The sequence below is a fragment of the Scleropages formosus genome, chromosome 6, assembly GCF_900964775.1.
Source record: "Scleropages formosus chromosome 6, fSclFor1.1, whole genome shotgun sequence".
In the NCBI taxonomy this organism is placed as follows: Eukaryota; Metazoa; Chordata; class Actinopteri; order Osteoglossiformes; family Osteoglossidae; genus Scleropages; species Scleropages formosus.
The window spans coordinates 20941983-20963840 of record NC_041811.1 but is presented as its reverse complement, the minus strand read 5'-3'; the positions used below and the strand labels follow the sequence as shown (position 1 = coordinate 20963840).

The following is a 21858-nucleotide window of genomic DNA, read 5'->3' as shown; positions in this document are numbered from 1 at the left end:
CAACAATATTAATAACAGTACTTGTTCAGGTAATAACAACACACTGTAAACTAAGATCTTAGACACTGTGAAGAAACGTCAACAGACAAAAAAAAAGATCATGTGTATTGTCAAAAACAACAGTAACATTCAGATAAAAAAATAGAAGTACTGTTAGTGCAATAAAATCAGTGAAAGTTAATCGTTGTCAAGCTAACAAGCCAATAAAAATGTAATAAAGATTATTCTTGGTCAAACTCCTCATAATTGCTCTGTCAGGGAACCACACTGACCACCATTTATGAAAGTAAGCAGCAGAGCTTGAAATTTTTGATACCATTCATGATTCATCTTACAAAACAATATCAAGGAGTTTTTAGAGCAGACAGTCCAGCACAGACCTTCTGTAATTCATTAATCACTTCCGCTTCTAAATGCTTGCAGTGACACATTCCCACTGGGAATTACAATTTAATAACAAATACACTGTTTTCAAATGTCAGGCAGCACGGACATGCTCATATTATTAAATTTTTCTTGAATTAAGCATTCAGCTTGTATGGTGGTGCTGTGACTAAAAAAGCAAAACAGCTGAGAAATTGAATTTTAAAACCTCTACCCTGAGGTGGACTGGCATCCCATCCAGAGTGTACCCCCCTCAGCCTTGCACCCAGTGGTTTTTGGAAAGTCTCCTGACCCCTGCAACCCTGAACGGGACAAGCGGTTCATGAAAATAAATGGATGGATGGATCGACGGATTTTTAAACTTAATGGAGCACGATTTACATATGAAAAGATAAAACACAATTCTAGTTCTTGTCTTTCACCACACCAAAGAATTTCAGTCTCTTTTAAGATGACTGCACAGTAAGATTGCGCTTAACCCACATGAATAATGCTGATGCAAATACAGAAGCAACTGTCATACTAAACACTCCTTGAAAACATGGGAATGTACAGGCTGATAAGGCTGTAAGCCCACTGGAGACATATTGTGCCTTAAACTAGCATGTGACATCACTGTACTTAACAAAGTCATGTACACAACTCTGGCAACACAGTGTTAGATCCAGGCCAGCTGGCTTAAGATCTGAGAGACAGCACATTTGTACATGTGTACATGATGACACCATGGGCTCCGAGTTAACCTTTCTAATTGGGAGCATCCAGCATCCCCACCCAGCAAAAATTCCTCCAAGGGACATTGTAGGCTGAGACCATACCATGGAGCACAATAAGTCACTGTTGGAGTAACATACCAGAGGGGACACGCCATGACATCAAGCCTACTGCTTTGCACAATTAGAGGGATAAATAAGAGGCATAAATGGCAACTCAGAGCACAACAAAGTCATTTAGAGAGAAAAGGCACAGAGTTCGGCACAAAGACTTTGCAATTTTGTCCGAGAATAGAAAGGGCGAAGATCACGGAAGAGGAAATTCTGTGGTGGGCGCATCAAACAGCTGTCATGGTTCACTCTGTGCAGTTCAGAACAAGTCTTCTCTCCACTGAAAGTCCTTTCATTTTTCCAAAAAAGCCTGACCCTCTACACACAGTATTACCACACTGCAGTACCATGCCATACACCAAATGATAGAATCATACTGCTAGCCCTCAGTCCTTGTATCCGGACAAAAATATGACTTTTATTGTTCTGTACATGTCAGTCTGAAAGACTTTAAAAATTATGCAAAATATTAAATGTACTGCTATGGCCCGTAACCAATGTTACGAAGGTTATGTTACGTAACACTTACAAATGATACAAAGAAAATGTGATATAAATTTGCTACCTGAACTACTTAAAAACAAACTCATTGTTTTACAGACAATTATGAATGAAAATCTGATAGTAACACATGCACAACATATACTTGCGATCCCAAAAAGTTTTATTATGGCTTAGTGTAAGGAGAAAATGTGAAAGAAACACAAGACTTCTGCTGCACAGCTTGTCAGTGTGAGAAGGCAGAATAACTAATCATTAATGGTTACACTTAAACAGAATCTTCACTCAGTCTGATCTCAAGTACATAGTATCATGAAGGAGGTTGCGAACAACACAGCTAAGGGAGCAGCTCTGGAGACAGATAGGAGTCATGTCCTTGCTGCCATGTGGGGCATCTTTATCTGTTACACAGCAGTGGACATGGAGACCCAACCTGATCTGTCAGTCACACAAATTCTTCTATACATAAATACAGTTTTTGTGTGTGTGTGTGTTTTGGGCAGTGGCTACAATGCAGCAGGGCAAGAAATAATCAGTGTGAAATTAAATCCAGCCTCTAACCTCCCCTTCTCTGTGCCCCCTGTCTACCTAGTATGAGTGCTAACATTGTTCCTTAGAATAAATGTTATTTAGGAATGTCGTTCTGGCGTAATTATCATTCATGAAGACTTATTTTCATACTAATGTTCCCATTTTTTTTTTTTTCCGCACCAGTGAGCGGCTGTAGGCTCTGAACTCTTTGACAGAGGCTCTCCTCACCCTGGTACAAGAGCCAAGGCTCATCGAGCACATGCCATGGTCTCCAGCGCCCGCTTACCTGCAGACTCAGGGCAATCTGCCTGATGTAGATCATGTTGAGATCCTCCAGGATTCGCATTTTCTCCTCCATTGCTGCCGATCTGTCCACTGGCATTTCGCTGAACAAGTTTCCCTGGAGCCCCTCACCACCCGGTTTCAACCGCTGCAGCCGCTCGGACTCGGGAGAGCGTTAGAAAAAGGTGCCGATGCGCGGCTTTCAGAGCCCGAAGAGCTTCCGCACGGCGTGGCTCGGAGCAAAGCCTGGCTCCAGGGACCGAGGCATCTCACCCGGGTCAGCGGGACACGAGGGTCTCGGGAACACCGCACTCGGATCTTCTAACAAGCAACAGCGGGACTCCAGGAGTTTCGAATACTCAGTCCGAGCGACCGCCGATTCTACGTTCAACTTCTCGCTATGCGAATAAGTGCAGCGCGCGCGGGACGCGGCGATGCGGCGCAACAGCAAAAGCCGCCCCGTTGTTCTCCTGCGCTGCCGTCGATCGCTCTAGTCTACAGTGTACTGCACTGTGCCGGAGCCGGCGCGGGGGGGGGGTCTGACGTGTTGCCTTCCCCGAACCCACGGACAGCCTCCCACGTCTCGAGACGGAGCCACGGGGTAGAGAGCTGAGTCGCGGTGGTAAAGGGACGACACAAAGAACGTGTAGGACTGATCCTGTTAGCACATTTTATTTGCGTGACTGTCACACCAAACATCCGCCCAGCTTCCGATAATAAGCTTTACCAAAATTTCATACCCTAACTATCAATTTTGGGGAAGCACCAAGCTGCTGCCATGGGCGTGGGAATCGAACCACCAACCTTCAGATTAGAACAGGGCGGTTCTGAACACGACAGTAGCTGCAGCTTCTGACTGGTCGTTTTAGTACAACTTGCTTCATACTGAGAATCGCATAACACCCCCTAAAGGAATCGGATGTATCTCATGCATTTGTTTAAAGTTAAGTTAAAGCCCTTAAATTAAAACTGTCAGTTTAACGAATTCCTATAGAGTTTTAGCGAAGTAAGAATGAACTTTCCGTCCTAAGAATTCAACAAAATTCAATCTGAATCATAATCCTTAAACATGTATTTCAACCTTTGTGTTTCTTAAACAGCTTTCAAACCGGACTGGATGATTTTTATCTTCAAGTCTGAATGGGTGAAGAAAGGAGCCCTGCAGGCTGTGTGTTGAGTCGTCCCACGGTCATCCGCGCGTTGAAAACACAGCCTGCGCCGGCACGAGTGTGTCTCAACCCAACAACCACCAGTATTTTCTGGAAAACCGTTCGGCACTGTATAAGGGGGCGCAGTGGGTTGGACCGGGTCCTGCTCTCCAGTGGGTCTGGGGTTCAAGTCCTGCTTGGGGTGCCTTGCAACGGACTGGCGTCCCGTCCTGGGTGTGTCCCCTCCCCCTGCAGCCTTGCGCCCTGAGTTGCCGGGTTAGGCTCCGGCTTCCCGCGACCCCCTATAGGACAAGCACTTCAGACAGTGTGTGTGCGTTCGGCACTGCTACAGTACAGCGCGTATTTGTGGTTTATCAGTACCTGACAACTTCTTACCCAACACAACGTTCTGACAACTTTAAATCATAGAAGCACAGACTTTTTTTGTTGTAACTGCGTGTTTTCCAAGATCTAGTAAATCTCAGGTTTATCATGCAGTAAGAGTGCTAAATTCGTAGGGCTGCTTAGGCGGAGTGGGAGTTTTATGAACACGGTTCTCACACCAGTTACATTCACTCCTCCTTTGAATATCGTGGATTACACAGTGCTTCAAAGCGTGCTGTTTATAAACCAATACCAGTATAATATATTCTTTTCAAAGTTTTCATGCGGTAAACTGGCAGGGGGGAGGGGGTCAGTGTAGACATCATTGTGTCAGGTGTTGTCTTTAAACAGCGTTTAGGGTAATTTAAAGTCGTTTTGTGCTTTCGGGTTTATAACATTATTTGACTATAAAAACGCATGCTTTTCTAAGATAATTCTTCTTCTAAAAATGTAACTGATAGAACATTTTTCACTTTGGGGGGAGTTTGCTTTCCTACTGTCAGTGACGGAATAAATTTGTTCCGAAAAAAAGCTTTCTCACTACGTAAAAATGACTACTTAAAGGACACTCCATTTACCATAAACGCCTTATCATAAAAATCACATTCCTAGGGAATAACGAACATTATTCCGCTTTTTTACAACCTTTCTTTCGTCTGACGAAGAAAAATGGCGGCACACACCCGACACGAGAGCGCGAACAGCATAGAGAAAGCACACAAATCCCAGACAAATATCCTTAAACAAACATGTACCAAAAATACATACATAAGACACATTTCATAATTTGTATTTTCTTCCACAACAAAGATTAAGATGTTAAGGCATTCAGCGAAAATGCCAGGTATTGTATTTAGGCCATAAGAGTTTCTCAAGAGGCAAAGAACACACTGAAAATGGCCGCTCATAATTGTAGGAAACCCGTTCTTTCATCCTCGGTAAGGACTGTGAACTATTTGGCAGCACCCTGTTCTTATCTGGGTGTCTAATGAATGGCTTTCACCCTGTTTCCTACAGGGTGGGATCACACCAAAGGGAAAGGAGTCTGCCCACAGTAAGCATTACACATGGCCTGCCTGAAGACACACAGAAATAATTACATAAAGTAAAAACCAGACAGCTTTACTAACACGATATAATGGCAATCTGTGATCTCTAAACAGAAACACTGATGGAGCTCCAAGAGAAAATAACATTTCAGTGCTGAGATTCTCGCATGTCCCTAAATGAGCTGCATGTTACTGTACTGCACATCTCCGGCCGAAATCCTTTAGTGAAGCACACAAGACCAAAGCTTTATCCACAATTAACTTAGTAATAGAAACACTTTTTTATGCATTTAACAATAGAAAAAAAAACAGGTCACAGCTTTATAGAGATAATTACTGTATTGAAAATAATGGGAATACATAGATTTATAATACTAAGCAAGTGGAACTGGTTACAATATTTAGCATGGGTGGCCATGCATTATTACGCTAGTACGTCCAAAAGTGTGATGAGATGTTCCAGTATTCATTGAATGAGTTACCCTTCAGATCAAGTGTTAATTTTCCACGCGGAAGAAATTTAGACGCCTGCATTAACTACACATTTGTGGAGGGAGATTCTGGTGTCGGCCATTGCGATGCGTAAGAATATTCCACTTCCCAACTCTTCATCAGAAACAGAATTTGGGTTGCAGGTCAAAAGGAATACAGAAGAAAAATGTTCAAGAGCTTTTGAACGGTTGAATGAGCACAATTCCAGTTATGTTGTATCCTATCACATTCGTGCAATAAAAGTATCTAGTGCATGGAATGACCTTACATTTCAGACCTACATTTTTGCTGCTCTGCTTCGTCTTTCGTATGCGTTTCTGATCGTTTCGCTCACAATTAACATGATATGAGGTCTGACTACTGAAACAAGAACGCTGCAGGAGGAGTCAAATTGCATTTGCTGGAGAAAGAAGCATTGTTAGCCCTGCTCCTGCGGATTTTAATGACCAGTGGGTCGCTGAAAGGACGTGCAGAATTGCTCCGGTCTACGTAGATCTTTTGTGCCACAGTGCAGCGTGCTTACAACTTTATACTGTTGTTATGTAAGAGATCCTTAAAGGTTTGGCTTTTCTAACAATGCCTGGCAGAATTTTTGTCCCTGTGAAGGACTTACAATAGCACAATGTATGGAAACATTTCCTGTGCCAAGCACAGCGCGTACGGAAACCGGGATACGCAGAATAATAGAAGCGAATTAGAAGTATTTTGCTGAACTCAAAGATCTGCCACCGTCGTAGTTTGAAGAGTTAAAGAACAGATTCTCAGTGGTGGGAGATTAAACGCCAAGCAAGAAAATATACAGTGTGACCACAGACGCCAACCTCGGGCCTCCGACTGTAACCTAAATGTGACACAAACATCATTAAGTCGGGGCTGCAATACACCAAATGCCACAACAAAGGGGAGACCTGTAAACAGCAGCAAAGCCGCAGGAAGGAGTGACCCTGTGATGTCAATAAACAGAGGAGATTAAGATCTATAGCTTGCTGCAAACACCCCTTTTCCCTGAACGCCCCCCATCCCTGTGAAAACGCCTGTCTTGCCATTGAACTAGAGCCGGAAGGGAATCAGCTGTGGCTGCTGCTGACCTACCAGCAAGGCTGGGATCACAGTTTCATGGCTTGGAACCGGTCATGTGTGAAATCACCACCTCTACGCATCACAGTTTGACACTGAAGAGGGTCAGGCTTTTGTTTTAGTGTTGTCTGCGGCTACGAAGACCGATTCTTACCAAACTTTGTATACATCTGGGTCTCCTCTGATTACATCGCATGTAGGATATATCATTTAGCTGTCACTTTTTCTCTGCAAAGCAACTTATGCTGTTAATTAGACTGATTTATCCATTTATACCTGTGGGTAATTTTTAACTAGAGTAACTTCGTGCAGGGAGCATGGTGGTGCAGTGGGTTTGGCCGGGGCCTACTTCCTGGTGGGTCTGGGGTTCAAGTACTGATTGGGGTGCCTTGTGACTGATTGGCATCCCATCTGGAGCGTGTCCCCTCCAGCCTTGTGCCCTGTGCTGCTGGGTTGGGCCCCGGTTTGCCGCGACCCCACTTGGGATGAGCGGTTTCAAACAGTGTGTGTGTAACTTAGTGTAAATACCTTGATCGGGGTACAAATGGAGAAGGTGAGATTTGAATTCAGGCCCTTCAAATGGAAGGGCACAGGTCTGACCAGTATGCTGCCCATACAGGATGGTGCGTAGGCAACAGGTGAAGAGTTTCTTTATCTATTCTTTGTGTATTGTTCCAATAATGAAATAAATAAGTAATTGTAAGGATTTTTCATCAACCACCTGGTCCAGCAGCAGACTCTTAGTTGAGACAGGTCTGACAGAATCGAGAGACGGGATGAGTCTGTGGGAATCGCAGACATGCCGGAGTTTTCTAGTTGGCATGAGGCCACATTCTCGCTGTGCTGCTGTGACACACAGGAAGACGACGCAAAGGAGGAAATGAGCGTAGCGGTACAGGCTGACCCAAACATCTGGCACTGGGAATAGAGTAGGAACCATTCCAGTCTGCTAATACGTAGCATGAGTGATGAGGGAAATGCTGTCCCAATCATACCCTCCCCGGGGCCGGTTCCTTGGAGTCATCAGCAACAGGAACAATGAATTCACACTGAAATTAAATTAACGGCTAATTGTCTCAATGTGAAAAGTGTCCTCACTTTTGGAGAATGTATGTCAGATGTCACTGGACTAAATTCACAATTAGTCTCAGTCACTAAAACACAGCCTTTTCCTATTCTCTGAATCAATAATATTCTGTAATTACTATCCAAGGGTCTGTCATCTAAAAGTTTCTCAATTTTTTTCTTTTTCCAGTCAGTCAAAAGGGGCTTTTTATACTAAAATGCATTTTCACTACATTCTATAATTTCTTCAAACAGTAGCACATGTTCTCAAACTACATAGATTGGAGCACAAGTCAAGCTTTATTAAAGCGGAAGCTGAAGTTTTTACACAATAGCCACTGTAATATATGAAAGCCCTGATCACACTTGAAGTGATCAAGGTATGGACTACACTTTTGACTTCACTGCACTCTACATACAGTATATTTATGGGAACATACTACATGTAAGGAACATAATACTATTTTAAAAGAAAAGAATGGTCACACACTAAAGTTTTATATTGAAAATATTAGCACAGCCTAGAAAATGCAAAGGCTTCTGTATTCAAGGTCTTTGAGTTGAAGAAAAAAAATGCTGAATTGAAAAGCCATAATAACTAAAAAAAAAAACAAAAAAAAAAAAAAAACAGTAATCAGGAAAGTACCCAACTACACAATATAACTAAGAGATATGAATATCCACCTCCTTAAAATTACATATCAAGCAGATCCTCCAAACACAGAATTATTTTATGAAACCCTTGTGCAATTTTTATTGTAAGATTACACACTCCTTAAGAATGTCCTGTTATTGCCCTTTTCTGGCGGCCCTGCTGGTAGTGCTGCCTCTAGCCGCCACTGGAGGGCGCCCTCGCGTCGTTCGTTATATTGAGTTATTGAAAAACACCAGACCCAAAGAAATAGCAAAATAAATATGAGACAAAATAAAAGTAGAGAATAACAAAAGGGAATGAAAGGAAATAAATGCAAGATTTCAAATGCAGCAAATCCTAAAAAACAACTCACAAAAAGTAAATCAAATAACAAGGCTTGACTGTGTGCGCTGCACCATGGTGCAGGGTACAGGTCTGGTGTCTGTCTCACGGTGCCTGATTGGTGTGGTTGGACATGGGTTTGACCCCTGCCCAGTCTGGAGTTTGCATGTTCTCTCTGTGTTTGTGTGGCTTTCCTCTGGGTGCTCCTGTTTCCTCCCACAGTCCAAAGATATGCATTGCCGAATAATTCACTGTCGTATGTCCTTCCAATGTTGGTCACTTTCTCAGAGCTCCAGGGTGTCTGTCCAGAGGGCCGTGGGGTTACAACATCATCGAGGGCAGAAACCCGACTAGGTACTTTTTGTAAAAGTGCACAGTTTGAACGACTCTCAATGTGATGTCGATGCCCCCGCTGTGGTTCCCATTGTACCGCAAACAATGTGTAATGCGGCAATGCTATTTTCGCAGAGGATCATCTGAACGGCCTCGTGGCCTCGTGGCAGGAGGAGACTAAGTTAGGCGTGTGCCGTCTTGTGAAAGAAGGGTCAGTCGGGGGTGAGCGCCGGGAACATCAAGTCATCGTTAACAGAATGAGACAAGCGGTGGGAAGCTGAGTCGAGACAGAGAGACTTTGAACGGCTGGGAGATACAGAACATTTCTGATTAAGACCCAGATGAAGGAAGGAGTGGCCAAAAGTAGGAATGAAAGCAATGAGACAAAAACAGAGCAGGCAAATGATGTGCGATGCGGCGTAGAACCCAGACAGAGGTGCGAGGGGGGGGGTAAATTCCACACAGCACCACTGCGTCATTGCTTCGTCACACACTCTGCCCCCCCTGAAGGTATAAGTTACCCTGTCTGCTGGGACTTGTCTCCAGTCAGCATGTGACACAGAATAAGGTCAGAGGCAGCTGGCTGATTTACCACGGTAGGAGCCAAGCAGCTCCGTGTCTGAGCTTGTCGCGCTTGTGCTGGGATTGCACCCCGGGGGCTTGTGCGTTGGGGCGAGCCAGGCCTTCGCTTACAGAAACAGGGCGACATGGGATAGGGCCCAACGGAGAGGGGTCAGGTGCCGGGGGTCCAGCAATCCGGGTGGAAAACCGGCAAGCCAAGCGGTGAGCATCTTCTGTGGCGAAGAGGACGGAGCAGCAGAACACGTGTGAAGCGGCACTCCGACACCACCGACAACTTTAGAGACCCTGTGAAGTTCCCACTGAGGTGTGGATGGCGGGTCTGCTGGGAGATCTGGCGCTGTGTACAGAACTGTTAGGAATCACACGACATCCGGTGCTGGCTGAACACGGCCCAACGCGTGGCGGCGTCAGCAGGTGCCCTGCTGTTAAACGCCACTCATACACCCCTGAGGGAAAGGGAAGGACCCAAGACTGCCTTCTTTTATGACTTTACAGCCTGTAACTTTACAGCGTCTATCAGTGATGGAGAGAGAGAGAGAGAGTGTGTGTGTGTGTGTGTGTGTGTGTGTGTGTGTGTGTGTGTGTGTGTGTGTGTGTGTGTGTGTGTGTGTGTGTGTTGCAGAGCCATGTGTGTCTCCTGGGTAAACCCCAGACTTCCTGCATCCTCCGCGTGTGAGCCTGGGCCTGGCCTGGGGCTCCCCGGACATCACGCTTTACTGCGCCCTTCCAGTTCAAGTAAGCCATCGGCCACAGCGCTCCGTTAGGCATTAATGAACACTAGGCATCCATAACGAAGAGTCACACACACTCTCGGGGTGTGTCTCCTGGGGCGAGCGTCTTGCACAACTCAGCCTTCTGCAAACACCTTTGCTTGCAGGTACAGGCAGCACAGCGACAGAAACCAAACAAAGACATAGCAAAGGCTTCCGGAGAGCTGGGCTCTGGTTGTACAAGACACACACACACACACACACACACACGTATGGGCATTTACCAAGCATTTAAATAAACATTTCCCAAAATGTAAACCTTTGAAAAGCTCACCAGTTAAAACGAGTTCCTTTTAGTTAAAAATTATATTTTCTTATTGGATGTTATTAAAAGTCACGTTATTAACAGGGGCTTAATAACATCCGGTTATTCATCACGGACGCACGCAAATACTCGCAAAAGACAAACTCCCGCGCTTGTGTTCACAGGAGCCGAGTGTCTCATGCATCTCCGTTCTGTCTTTTAATACAGCCTGGAATTTACTTATTTATTTGTTACTGAAAAGAAGAACCATCCAAGTCCTTTTAGTCTCCCATCCTTGCTTGTGCAGAGGTACTCACCAGTAAGAGAGGGGCTTGTATTCTAGAACTTTCAATGACATGCAGTTGACAGTAATACATGCATTAAAGGAAAGGAAAAGGACACAAACGATACAGTGGGGTAATATGATAAAAGACCTACATTTATTCACTTAGCAGATGCTTTTCTCCAAAGTGATTTCCCATGATGGGGGTGCGGTGGCGCAGACCACAGTCCTGCTCTCCAGTGGGTCTGGGGTTCGAGTCCCACTTGGGGTGCCTTGCAACGGACTGGCGTCCCGTCCTGGGTGTGTCCCCTCCCCCTCCGGCCTTACGCCCTGTGTTACCGGGTTGGCTCCGGTTCCCCGCGACCCCGTATGGGACAAGCGGTTCTGAAAATGTGTATGTGATTTCCCATGAACTCTATATAGGGTTATCAGCCCACACACCTTATTCCCCAAGGTGACTTACACTGCTAGATACACTACTTACACTGGGTCCCTCATCCATACATCAGTGGAACACCCTCTCCTGTCACTCTCACACTACAGGGAACCTGAACAGCTTGTCTTTAGACTGTGGAAGGAAACCAGAGCACCTGGAGGAAACCCACAGAGACACAGGGAGAACATGCAAACTCCACACAGACTGAGTGGGGATCAAACCCACATTCTCTCGCACCACCCAGGCATTGTGAGACACCAGCGCTACTCGCTGTGCCACCGTGCTGCCCCAGAAGACCTACCGAATAATATGATGAAGAAGCTATAATAGATAAATAAGAGTGAATAAAGAGGATAAGAAAAAGGGAGTAGAACCCATCCTAGCTGATGTGCCACCTACAGAAAAGCCCAAGACAGATATCACTGATGGCCTGTCACACAGACCATAGTGTACACTGCCCAGGATTCGTGGCCCCAGGTATTTCTCCGAGCGCATCCAAGTGGCTCCTAACTCGGTGCAGAGCGGATGCCGCTCAAAGCGCCCATCCTTCCTTCCTGAGAAACTCAAGATCAGCACACCGACTCCACCTGAACCATCAGGCTTCTGAACCAGAACCCGAGCAGAAGTCGTGCGTGGAGTGCACCTCTAAGCACCGATCCCAGCAGGAGTGTAAATATTCCCCCCAGAGCCGACGTGACACACAAAGCTCCTCCACTGCAGCCCAAATAACACAGCGACTATGTCCCACCTAGAGAAATAACAAACAAAGAAATAATGAGAACAGTTACCGGTGCAGTTATCAAATTATATTCTAAGTGATTGTATTGTATGATAAACTATAAGTCCTGTACCTCTGAGGTCAAAGTACAAAAGTTGAGTGGTAGTAGAAAAAATAAAGAGGGCGGCAATCGTCTCTCCCCCTTCCGAGATGTCACACACACACACACACACACACACACACACGCACGCCGACAACAACTCTTTCAGCGGAACGGAAGCGAATCCTTTGTCTGCACCAGATTTGTGAATAATTGTACCACCAAATGTTCATATCTACTATATTCCTAACTCACTTGATCATCGTGCGCAGGATGTGCTGAAGCAGAGTGTTTATTATCGACTTTTTTTTTTGTTACATATCCATTGTGTAAGATCGTTTATGTCACTTGCTTATCGAAGGCGAGTTTAGATTAGGTTGCGTAACATTTAAGAGATGTAGCGAGTGTCAGATACTCATTGGCTCTTCGGGATGAGGGTTAGGACCCCATTACCGCCATCATTATCAGCTCCAAACTATACGGTTAACGCACTGTTTTCAATCAATGAGCAGGGTTCACAGTTGGTCAAGGTGCTGCTGAACAAAGTAAGAGTGAAGAGGGAAGAAAGTTTAGCCCTGTTCTGAAAAAACTAACACCGCTCAGGAAAGAACACACACACACACACACACACACACACACACACACACACGCTGTCTGAAACCGTTTATCCCAAGCGGGGTCATGGCGAACTGGAGCCTATCCCGGCAACACAGGGCAGAAGGCTGGAGGGGGAGGGGACACACCCAGGATGGGACACCAGTCCATCGCAAGGCACCCAAAGCAGGACTTGAACCCCAGACCCACTGGAGAGCAGGACCCGGCCAAACCCGCTGCACCACCGCGCCCCCCTCAGGAAAGAACTTTTATGCTGTTTGTGTTTATCTACAGTACATCATTTCTGGATTAAAATAATTATAGGGTCTTACAACGTCAGTTTCCACGACCTGTAACACAGTACATTTACAGCAGGTTTTGGAGCTGGAAGACGCCGGGAGGCATCCAGTGTGCTGCTGTGTTTGTGTAAGGAATTACTCACCGCAGCCTGTGCTGGATCGGAGCACTTGTGTGTGTAAAGTTAATAAATGGTATGAAAGCAAACGGCCTGAATGAAGGTTAGGTGGGAAAGTTACTTATTCAGAGAGAGAATTTCCGCCGCAAGAACACTGGGAGCTGCAATATGCTTATTTACATAGGCGCAACCTAGGGGGTGGGGTGGGACGTGTCCCCAGCACTGTTCGGGCCTGTCGAAGACGTTGTGCATGACTCCACTGCTACCCTGAACTATCGACAATATTGTTGATCCCACCAATAGCTAACAAGTTGCTCCACACACACACAGCTGCTCTGCCCATTCCATTAGCAGTTTTTCTGCCTGTTGCTACAGCAAATCACTGACATATCCCTCACAGCAATTAAAACTAACCCCTTTAATATGAACAATTTTATGATCTTACTGAAGAAAAAACATCTCCTCTTCCTCGTTGGGAAGCCGGCAGTGTGACAGCGCAGAATGTCGACTCATAACCTGAATGCATACAGTATGTACAATATGCTTTATTATCTGTACGCCACAATTTAATGCCTACAAATGCACTGCTGGTGTGTAATATCAACATTTTTTGTGACCATTTTCAAAAAACATTTTTCAATACATGTTTTTCCCGTACAGAAAGCAGTGAAAAGTGTTTATCGCCCTAATTTCCCACACATGCAGGAACTGAGTACTTTCTAACTTCTGTAGTTAATGTGACTTCTATGAAAGCGTCATCGCTGGGTAATTGCGAACAAAAAAATCTCAATGCTACAACAAACTCCTTGAAATACTTTGCACAGAATTATGATCCTCTCCAAAGAAAGAACTATAAAAGAGCAGCGCTGATCACTTCCACACATGAGGCTGGGCATCACGTGCAGGAAGCATCTTGTTTTTGGAACATGTGTTTGTCTTCCACTTTATTTAGGAAGGTACTACACAGAATGCAGCGCATGAAAAATAAGGTAATAAAACATGTTGGGTAAATCATTTCTTCCATTTACTCACACACTGGAGCGGAGTTGTTGCAGACACTAATTGAGGTTCATCCAGTGGCATATTTTTGTTATGGGTCTCCATGGCGACAAAAGCCTCATGGAGCTCTGGCCACAGACGGCAACAGTCAGGCAATTTATTATAAAGATGTAAAATATTACTCTGAGGAAAAAGCGATTCGGTGGCTATATAAAAATCACATAAACATGAGGATGGTGGTATTTTTTCTGGTCATTCCTTATTGTCCTGGTTGTTATGGATGCATCACTGCAACTCTTTCAAGGCCTTTGGTGCAAAGGATTCCCAAAATATTACTCTGATTTCATCTGTTCTGTACATTTTCACCCATATTAATTTCTCGGTTTTTTTTCTGTGTAAATTAGTTCAAATCAGTTTTGGGAAAAAACATGCAGTTCATCTTATGAGAAACTGCTTATGAATTCTGAATTCTTACAAATCATGACAAAACATGTATACATTTTCTAATTTTCCATTTTTTGGGGTTTTGAAATTATAAAGCTCTATTGCACTATTTTTTGGAAGTACAGCATAACTGGAAATGTTAATATTTTAAAACAAAAATACTTCAATTCAAATGTTTGTTTTTAATATTTATGAAAAATGCATAGATAAGTACAAATAATAAATATGTTAATGAAAAATCATACTCTTTCACAGTTGTCTTTGTGTTTTTCTTTCGGAAATGCCCCTTCGGCATCTTTTGTGATTTTTTTCATTACGTTATGAGGTACAGAAAATAGACAGCTAGCCCCTAATTAAGTACAATCAATGAGCTCCATGCTTTAACAAGTATCCGACCTTTCTACTCCGAGCAATGCTATTTGGACTATAAAATATTCCCATGGTGAGACAATATAAACTATGGATACAACTAATAAATGGGTGAATATGGCATTTTCGCAGGGGGTTCCATTCATTTTCTTTATCCCTCTCCGTACAACTGGGTGCTGGCATTGATGAGGTACTCTTGTGAAATATAAAATATGTATGATTCCAGTTACAAAAATGATCCACAGCCCAGGAAAGCAGAGTTTTATCTATCTATCTATCTGAAATTATTTACAGAGTTAAATCTCTGTGCATTCTTTCTTTGACCTACTCTAATACCCACAACTGTGACAATGAAGAGAAGGATGAGTATGACCATGGTGCTGCTGTTAACAATGATGCTGATGTTATATTTATATACTATAGTATATAACAGGATACAGTGATTTAGGCAGAAAAGTGACACTCAGTGAAAAAGTGACCCACGGCACTGAAAAAAACACACATTAAATGTATTTGTACTGATGTATGGATGAGTGACCCATTGTAAGCAGTGTATCTAGCAGTGTAAGTCACCTTGGTGTGCGGTGTCAGGATGCTGACTGATGTGTCCACCTCACTCACTGACAGTACCAACTGACTAGGGCTGCTGTAGTGTAGCATACATAGTTGGTGCCTTTTGAACGCATGCATAGGTTGTAGGTTCAAATCTCTCTCACCTCCAGCTGTAGAACCTGTGAGCAAAGCACTAACCCTAAATAGCTCCAGTAAAAACTAGCCAGCTGTATTTGTCGGCATCTTAACGTTCTAAGTGTGGCTCTGAGAAAAGCAGCTACGTGTAAAATTCGTAATGCGCGTGACGCGTGTGAGCGCACGGCGAGCTCCTCCGTACCTGCGGGGCGTCCAAAAGGACGCTGAGCCTGAACTTGCCGCGGCGGATCTCCATCTCGAGCGCGGAGCCGCGCGCCACCGTCGCGCGCGTGGCCTGATTGCGGCAAAACATCGCCTTCTTCTTCTGCGCTGGATGACTCTGACTTTTAGCACAAACCGGCGTCGCTGATGACCGCTACATGGCAAATCAAATGATGATCCTCCTGCCAGCTAAGTTCGTGGGGAGACGCTTGCAGTCGAGCGCAGCAGCCAGTTCAGCTGAACTGGACAATGAATCCAAAGCGCGAGTGCGGCGGTGCTCGCTGACGGCTCCAGAGAACACACTCTTTCCCACTGTCCCGTCTGACAGCACGGGCGTGACTCAGCGCCCATGTGAGCGCGGGCTCGAGCCCCTGAGCAGTGGGGGTGGGGGTGGGGGTGGGGGTGGGGGTGGGGGCGGGGTCTTCGCTTCGCACGCTGCTCCGCGGCCGCTCTCGGTGCGCTCAGTGCCCCCTGCCGGCGGAGCGCGGAACTGCCGGCCGCCAGCAGTAGCGACCCAATCCACCCAGCGCGGCCCCGCTGCGGTGCCTGAACACTAAACCCGCCTATATTCCAGAAGTTTGTTTCAACTCATACTTAAGTTACAGAGCATATGCTGCCCTGGTGTTCTCTTTATTCGTCTGCTCCGCCCCATTGCTTTCCAGGATCAGATTTGAAGCTGCCATCTCAAAGACCACCTGTTCGTGGAGTCACATGGAGGCCAGAGAGCCAGAAGATCCTGAAATTAACAAAACATCCTGCTCCAGTCCTCACTTATAAGGGAACGCAGTTCCACCATTAATCATGTTCATTTTACTTATTAACAAAAACGGTCAAATATACAGCACTCAGAAACTTCGCTGAACGCTGACTTGTCCACCTAGGATGGCCCACAACGACCAAATTCTTTTTTCACCACATCACTCTGTCAAATCATCCTTTGTGTTTGAATGAAGGTTAATTATTAGAAATAAGGTTATTATTACTAGGCTGATTACAATATACTTTATTATGAGACGGTTTACACAAACGGTTGAAATATTGCCTTGACCAAATGGAAAATGAATGCATTTGCATTTAAGAAAGGGTTAATGGTGCCTTCTGCAGCTGTTTGTTCCTGAGCAGTGGTTCTCACACACTTCATCCCAAATCTCGATTACAATGACCGTGAATGTGAAACAGAAAGCCGAGTGCTTGCAAAAGCCACAAAAAGTCTGGTGCTGCTGTGCTCCGAAATAAATGACTTTCACAGCTCACAGACATGCTGGAATGTGTAGACTATAAAACACACACAGTTGTCCTCAGACAAGCTCATGGCATTTTACAACATTTAATTTAAGGCATGGAAAAACAGAAATTAAACAAAAGTGTCTTGGGTTTCTGGAGTAGGAGAAACAGCAGACACAAATGGGAGGATGACCAACAAGGATATGCTCCAATCTGTATAGAGTATTAAAGAAAAGATATGACCGCAGACATGGATGTTAAATGTACCCTGTAGGCTTTAGAAAAGAGCTCATGCCTTATGTTATTAGTTCTTAAAACAAGTGTACTGTAAATAAATCCATATAAATATACAGATTAGTTGGTCGCGTACATTGATTCTCATGAACACACATTAACAGCCAAGTTTATCTGTACAAATTTTTTATTTTCATTTTACATGAGTATATCACGTGTACTTCATAACACTAAAATGACTAAAACAAATGTATTGTATGGTTGAATAGAACAGTTTCTAAGTCTGGCCTTTCAGCTCAGTTGGTTCAGTTGGTCACACTGAGTTTCTAAGTACCAGGCAGTACTGAGAAAACAGAACACAAACTCCTACCATGGATTCAAGCACTGACACTCGTGTCTCACTTTAGTAGAAAAATATATCCAAAACAATTTGTATGACGTGAAAGGCTAATTCTAAATGTCAAATTGAATAGGATACACAGTACAAGTGCTGCTCTTAAGACGGGTCATCCCTGCTTTCAGGTCTTCCATAGTTTCAGTACAATAAAATAACAGTTATTACATTTACATCACACTGTACATATACACAAAAAAAACAAATGTTGCAAATGGGTTACATTTCTTATATGACAGTAATAACAAATACCAGTTTTTGATTTTTTCACTGGCCTATTCTATAATACTATCTACTGTCGTAATCTTAGCGGAGTGGGTAGCTGAAATTAGACGCATGACCTTCTCAATCTCAACATGGCCATGATCTGCACAATGCCCTTGTGTCTTCACAAAGCATTTATCCAGCCCAAAAAAGTTATTTACTTAAAGCTATTCAAAGATGCAAATTTTACCCTTGACAGGCACCGATAAGAAACAATGCATCTAACCTTCCAAAAAAGACAAAGTATAAAAAACTAAAATTAACACAACATCCTGAGACAACTGTCAAATATATTTGGTATACATAGCATACAAGTGGTACATTTCATAGAGCTAAGCCCCCTTTCAAAAATCAGTTGAATTCCTCTAAAAACCATTCACATTGTAATAAGAAGTTATAAAATCTTGAAATAGGGATACAAGAAACACAAATTGAGAAGTAGTTAAAGAGGAAATGGTATCAAAATACTGCTGTATACTGAAATGACCATGCTGAACAACACAAGAAAAACCGTATGACAGAAAAAAAAAAAAAAAAAAAAAAAAAAAAAACAAATAAATACAACTGAAATTACTTTGACTACACTCATGATGCAGTTGTTAGTATGTCTTCATCCTAAAAGTTTCAGTCTTTAAACAAAAAGCAATAAGCCAATAGTATTACATTTTTGAAGTGCATAGCGATATTACATCAGCTTTTTAACATTCAGAGTTGACTCACGTTCAGTTTGAGACAGGCTCAATCTGAAAAATGGGATTAAGAAACATTTAACCAAATAATTTTACACAACCTAATTTACTTTTTTCCCCCCCAAATAGTTTTCTTATTCTTCCCTTTTGTGCACATCGTTGAAAGCTTTCAATTCAACTACTAAATGCAGAAATTGACCAGTCAATTATTCCATTTTTGTATGAGACTGATCAGCTTCCTTGCAGTTTTTATTTTTCTGATAAAAAGGTAAATCAACAAAATGTCCAGAATTTATTAAAGCATTATTGTAAATGAATACTGAATGATAAAGGAAAATGTTTTGATAAATATTAGAAACACTGATAAGTAAAAAATTGTGTAATATAACTAATGGATGTACAAGTGCACAAAAGATGGTATAACCCACTGTTCTAATTATCCTAATATCCAAAAGCAAAGCACGTAACTGAAAAGGACAAAAACTGGTTTCTCGACAAAATCAGATTTAAAAATTATCTTCCAAAAGGCTGTATTATGATGTGATGAGGGTTGAATTCCAGGACTGTCAGGGTTCGATTAGGACGAAACACAGCCTTTCTAGGAACACAGAGACTACATGGTTCTTTAAACTGGCTCATTTTTGTGAGCAAGAACATTTAGGTTCAAAGCTGTTCCTCAAGCATCTGTCAGGATCCTCTTGTCTTCTCACGGCTGGTGTCCATCTTGGTACTCGACTTCTGTGAAGATATCACTGAAGAAGTACTCTGTCACCTTCGTGGGTTCCTTACCGTCAGCCTTATGTACCATTGGTTTGGCACAGGAAACCTCACTGGGTGGAGATTCTGAGTCTTGAGGGGATGCAATCTAAAAGAAAATAAGTCAAAATATATAACAAACAAATCATCTTAATCAAGCCCACAACTCACAAATGTTGCAATGCTGAAAAATTTCTAATTGTTAAATACATTTTATGCCAAGTAACAGGCCTTTTGATTCATATAGTCTGTTGAATCAAATCAAGTGTTCATATACACTTGTTTTCAAATTTTTCATTGGCATTTTTAAAACCACTCCTTGTATGTTACCCTATAGTTTCAGCACTTTTCTCTGTAAAGCATGCTAAAGCAAAATCCCAAAAAGGGTCCTATGTAGAACTAAATACTAACCAAATGTATTTCTACAGCAGACTAAGTCTAAAGATAATTTGTGCAATAAAAGTTGAGCATGGTTACATTATGTGTGTGTACGCCCTGGGACGAAGCGACCATGACTTTGGAACAGGTGTCATTTATCGCAGGGGTCTCTGTGGCTGTTCCCATGGATGCTGCTGAGGATCTTCTTCTCTCTACGCGAGCAGTGTTCACCAAAGGCCTCTGAGATATGGATCTGCTCATCCTCGCAATGCCGGCAGAGCCAGTGGAAGTTTTGTTGGAGATAAAAGACAGGAATCCTCGGGGCTTTCTTCCAGGCCTCCTAATCGGAAGCAAGAAAAAAGTTCATTGGAATCATGAGCACATACAAAAATCCAAGTGCTTATCTAACAAAAAATGAATAACACCCATGGCTCCTAAAATACTTTACTTGATGTGAACCATTATTTTGTGCATATAAATTATCTTGAGAGCACCAGAGGTTTGCTGTTAATTTTGTACTATAAACCACAAATCTAATTTCAGGTAATTGAAAGAAAGTTGCCCTCTGAACACAAAGACTCCTCCTCACCTGGTGAGTGGCCCATCTGAGGTCAGGGGTGGGATCTGATAGTTTGGCTCTGACTCCTCCTCTTTACTGCTGTTCACTTTCTCTACTCTAACAGTTGTATCCGTGTTCTGCTGCAGAGGGTCAGTATGGCCCACAGCACCTCGTTGCAGCTCTGCAGCAGCTGGCATTTGAGGCTCTGTGAGGCTCTGCCAGGCAGAGGTTGTGGCTACTGTGGGAAGTTCTTCCTGGAAAGACATCTGGAAGGAAATAGGTGCTGCAGGTTCGTCTCCAAGATCCACCCGTTCCCTTTCTCTGGGATTTACTGGTGCACTCTCGGAAGGGCTTGGACTGGATTTACCTGGTTGTAAAAATAACGTTTTATTTGAATGAAAAACAACAGAGCTGAAAAAGAACAGTCACTGTACAATAAAAATTAATAAGGCTCTGAGATGTGTGCAAAACATTTGCTACACTTAGATTAAGAAGGGAAAAAAATAGTTCAAGGGTCAAATATCAATTGAAAAAAATATTTTTCCCCTACCTCTTCTTGTCTTGATGGCTATTCTTCTCTTTTTCAGAGGATGGACAGCATCCACACCTGCCTCCTCAGATCCAGTATCCAATGGACCACATGACTCCTCCACTGGTACCAGTGAAAGGGTGATATCTTCCTCTTCTTCAACAAAACACAAAATGAACTTTTAGATATCAGTTTAAATCTGTTCAACTTTTCCATTAATGAGGAATAAAAACAAGCTCAGAATGAATGGACAATGTTTTACATGCCTTTATAAATCAAACAACTCACCAAACAGGAATAAAACAGACTTGGCTTTCACTTAAAACTATAATCTTCACATTAAGACTAATTCGGACAACATGATCTACTGGGATCTTACCGCATAAGTCGTCAGGTCTTTCAGCATGACATTTCTGAAAACATGAAGAAGAACACATTAACTAGCTAAAGAGACATTGTACTAAGGAAATGTCCCTCTTTTCTCACATTTTATATGAATCTCAGATGCTCATGATGCAAAATCTAGAAGATGACTCTCCATCCCTTGTAAAAGATGGGACCCACCTCGCCTCCATGCTCTTCCAAGGGGTTGCTGACCATGAAGTGAGAGATGCTGCTGCAACCTCCTGCCATCTGTACTTCTGATGCAGTCAGGGGATCTCTGCTGTACACACACACACACACACACACACACACACACGTAAAAATAACATTTATATGTCCTTTAAGGTCTGTTCAGTACTTTACATATATAAAAGACAAGGAAGTTGTGAATTTTTCCATATGTTAACTTTGCTATGCATTTTTGCTTAGCTGACACATTTATCCAGATTTTACATTTTCCCAAATATATTTAGTCAAATAACTTGTTTTAACATGCTGTATTACCGTGGCTCAGGAACATCATCCATCCACAACTAGA

The 21858-nt window shown here is 43.2% G+C and overlaps 2 protein-coding genes across 3 annotated transcripts in view; both read right to left on the bottom strand.

Moving 5' to 3' along the window:
• LOC108925054 (rhotekin-like) overlaps positions 1-16239 on the bottom strand; it is a 61890-nt gene extending 45651 nt beyond the window's left edge. Inside the window, exon 1 of one of the 2 annotated variants that reach the window (XM_018736760.2) lies at positions 15890-16239. In XM_018736760.2, coding sequence (XP_018592276.2) covers positions 15890-16000 — 111 coding nt within the window. In that variant the 5' untranslated portion in view covers positions 16001-16239. Of the gene's footprint in view, positions 1-2526; positions 3008-15889 lie in introns of those variants that run through there. The other variant, XM_018736761.2, reaches the window with a different exon arrangement.
• A 2683-nt stretch (positions 16240-18922) lies between these two features.
• Positions 18923-20640, bottom strand: LOC114910732 (transcription factor TFIIIB component B'' homolog). Its single transcript, XM_029253042.1, has 3 exons — positions 20438-20640; positions 19948-20188; positions 18923-19579 (listed from the first exon to the last, which is right to left on the bottom strand). Exons 1-3 carry the CDS (start codon positions 20602-20604, stop codon positions 19421-19423), a joined length of 567 nt encoding a protein of 188 aa, XP_029108875.1. The 5' UTR covers positions 20605-20640; the 3' UTR covers positions 18923-19420.
• Positions 20641-21858: the final 1218 nt, after the last annotated feature.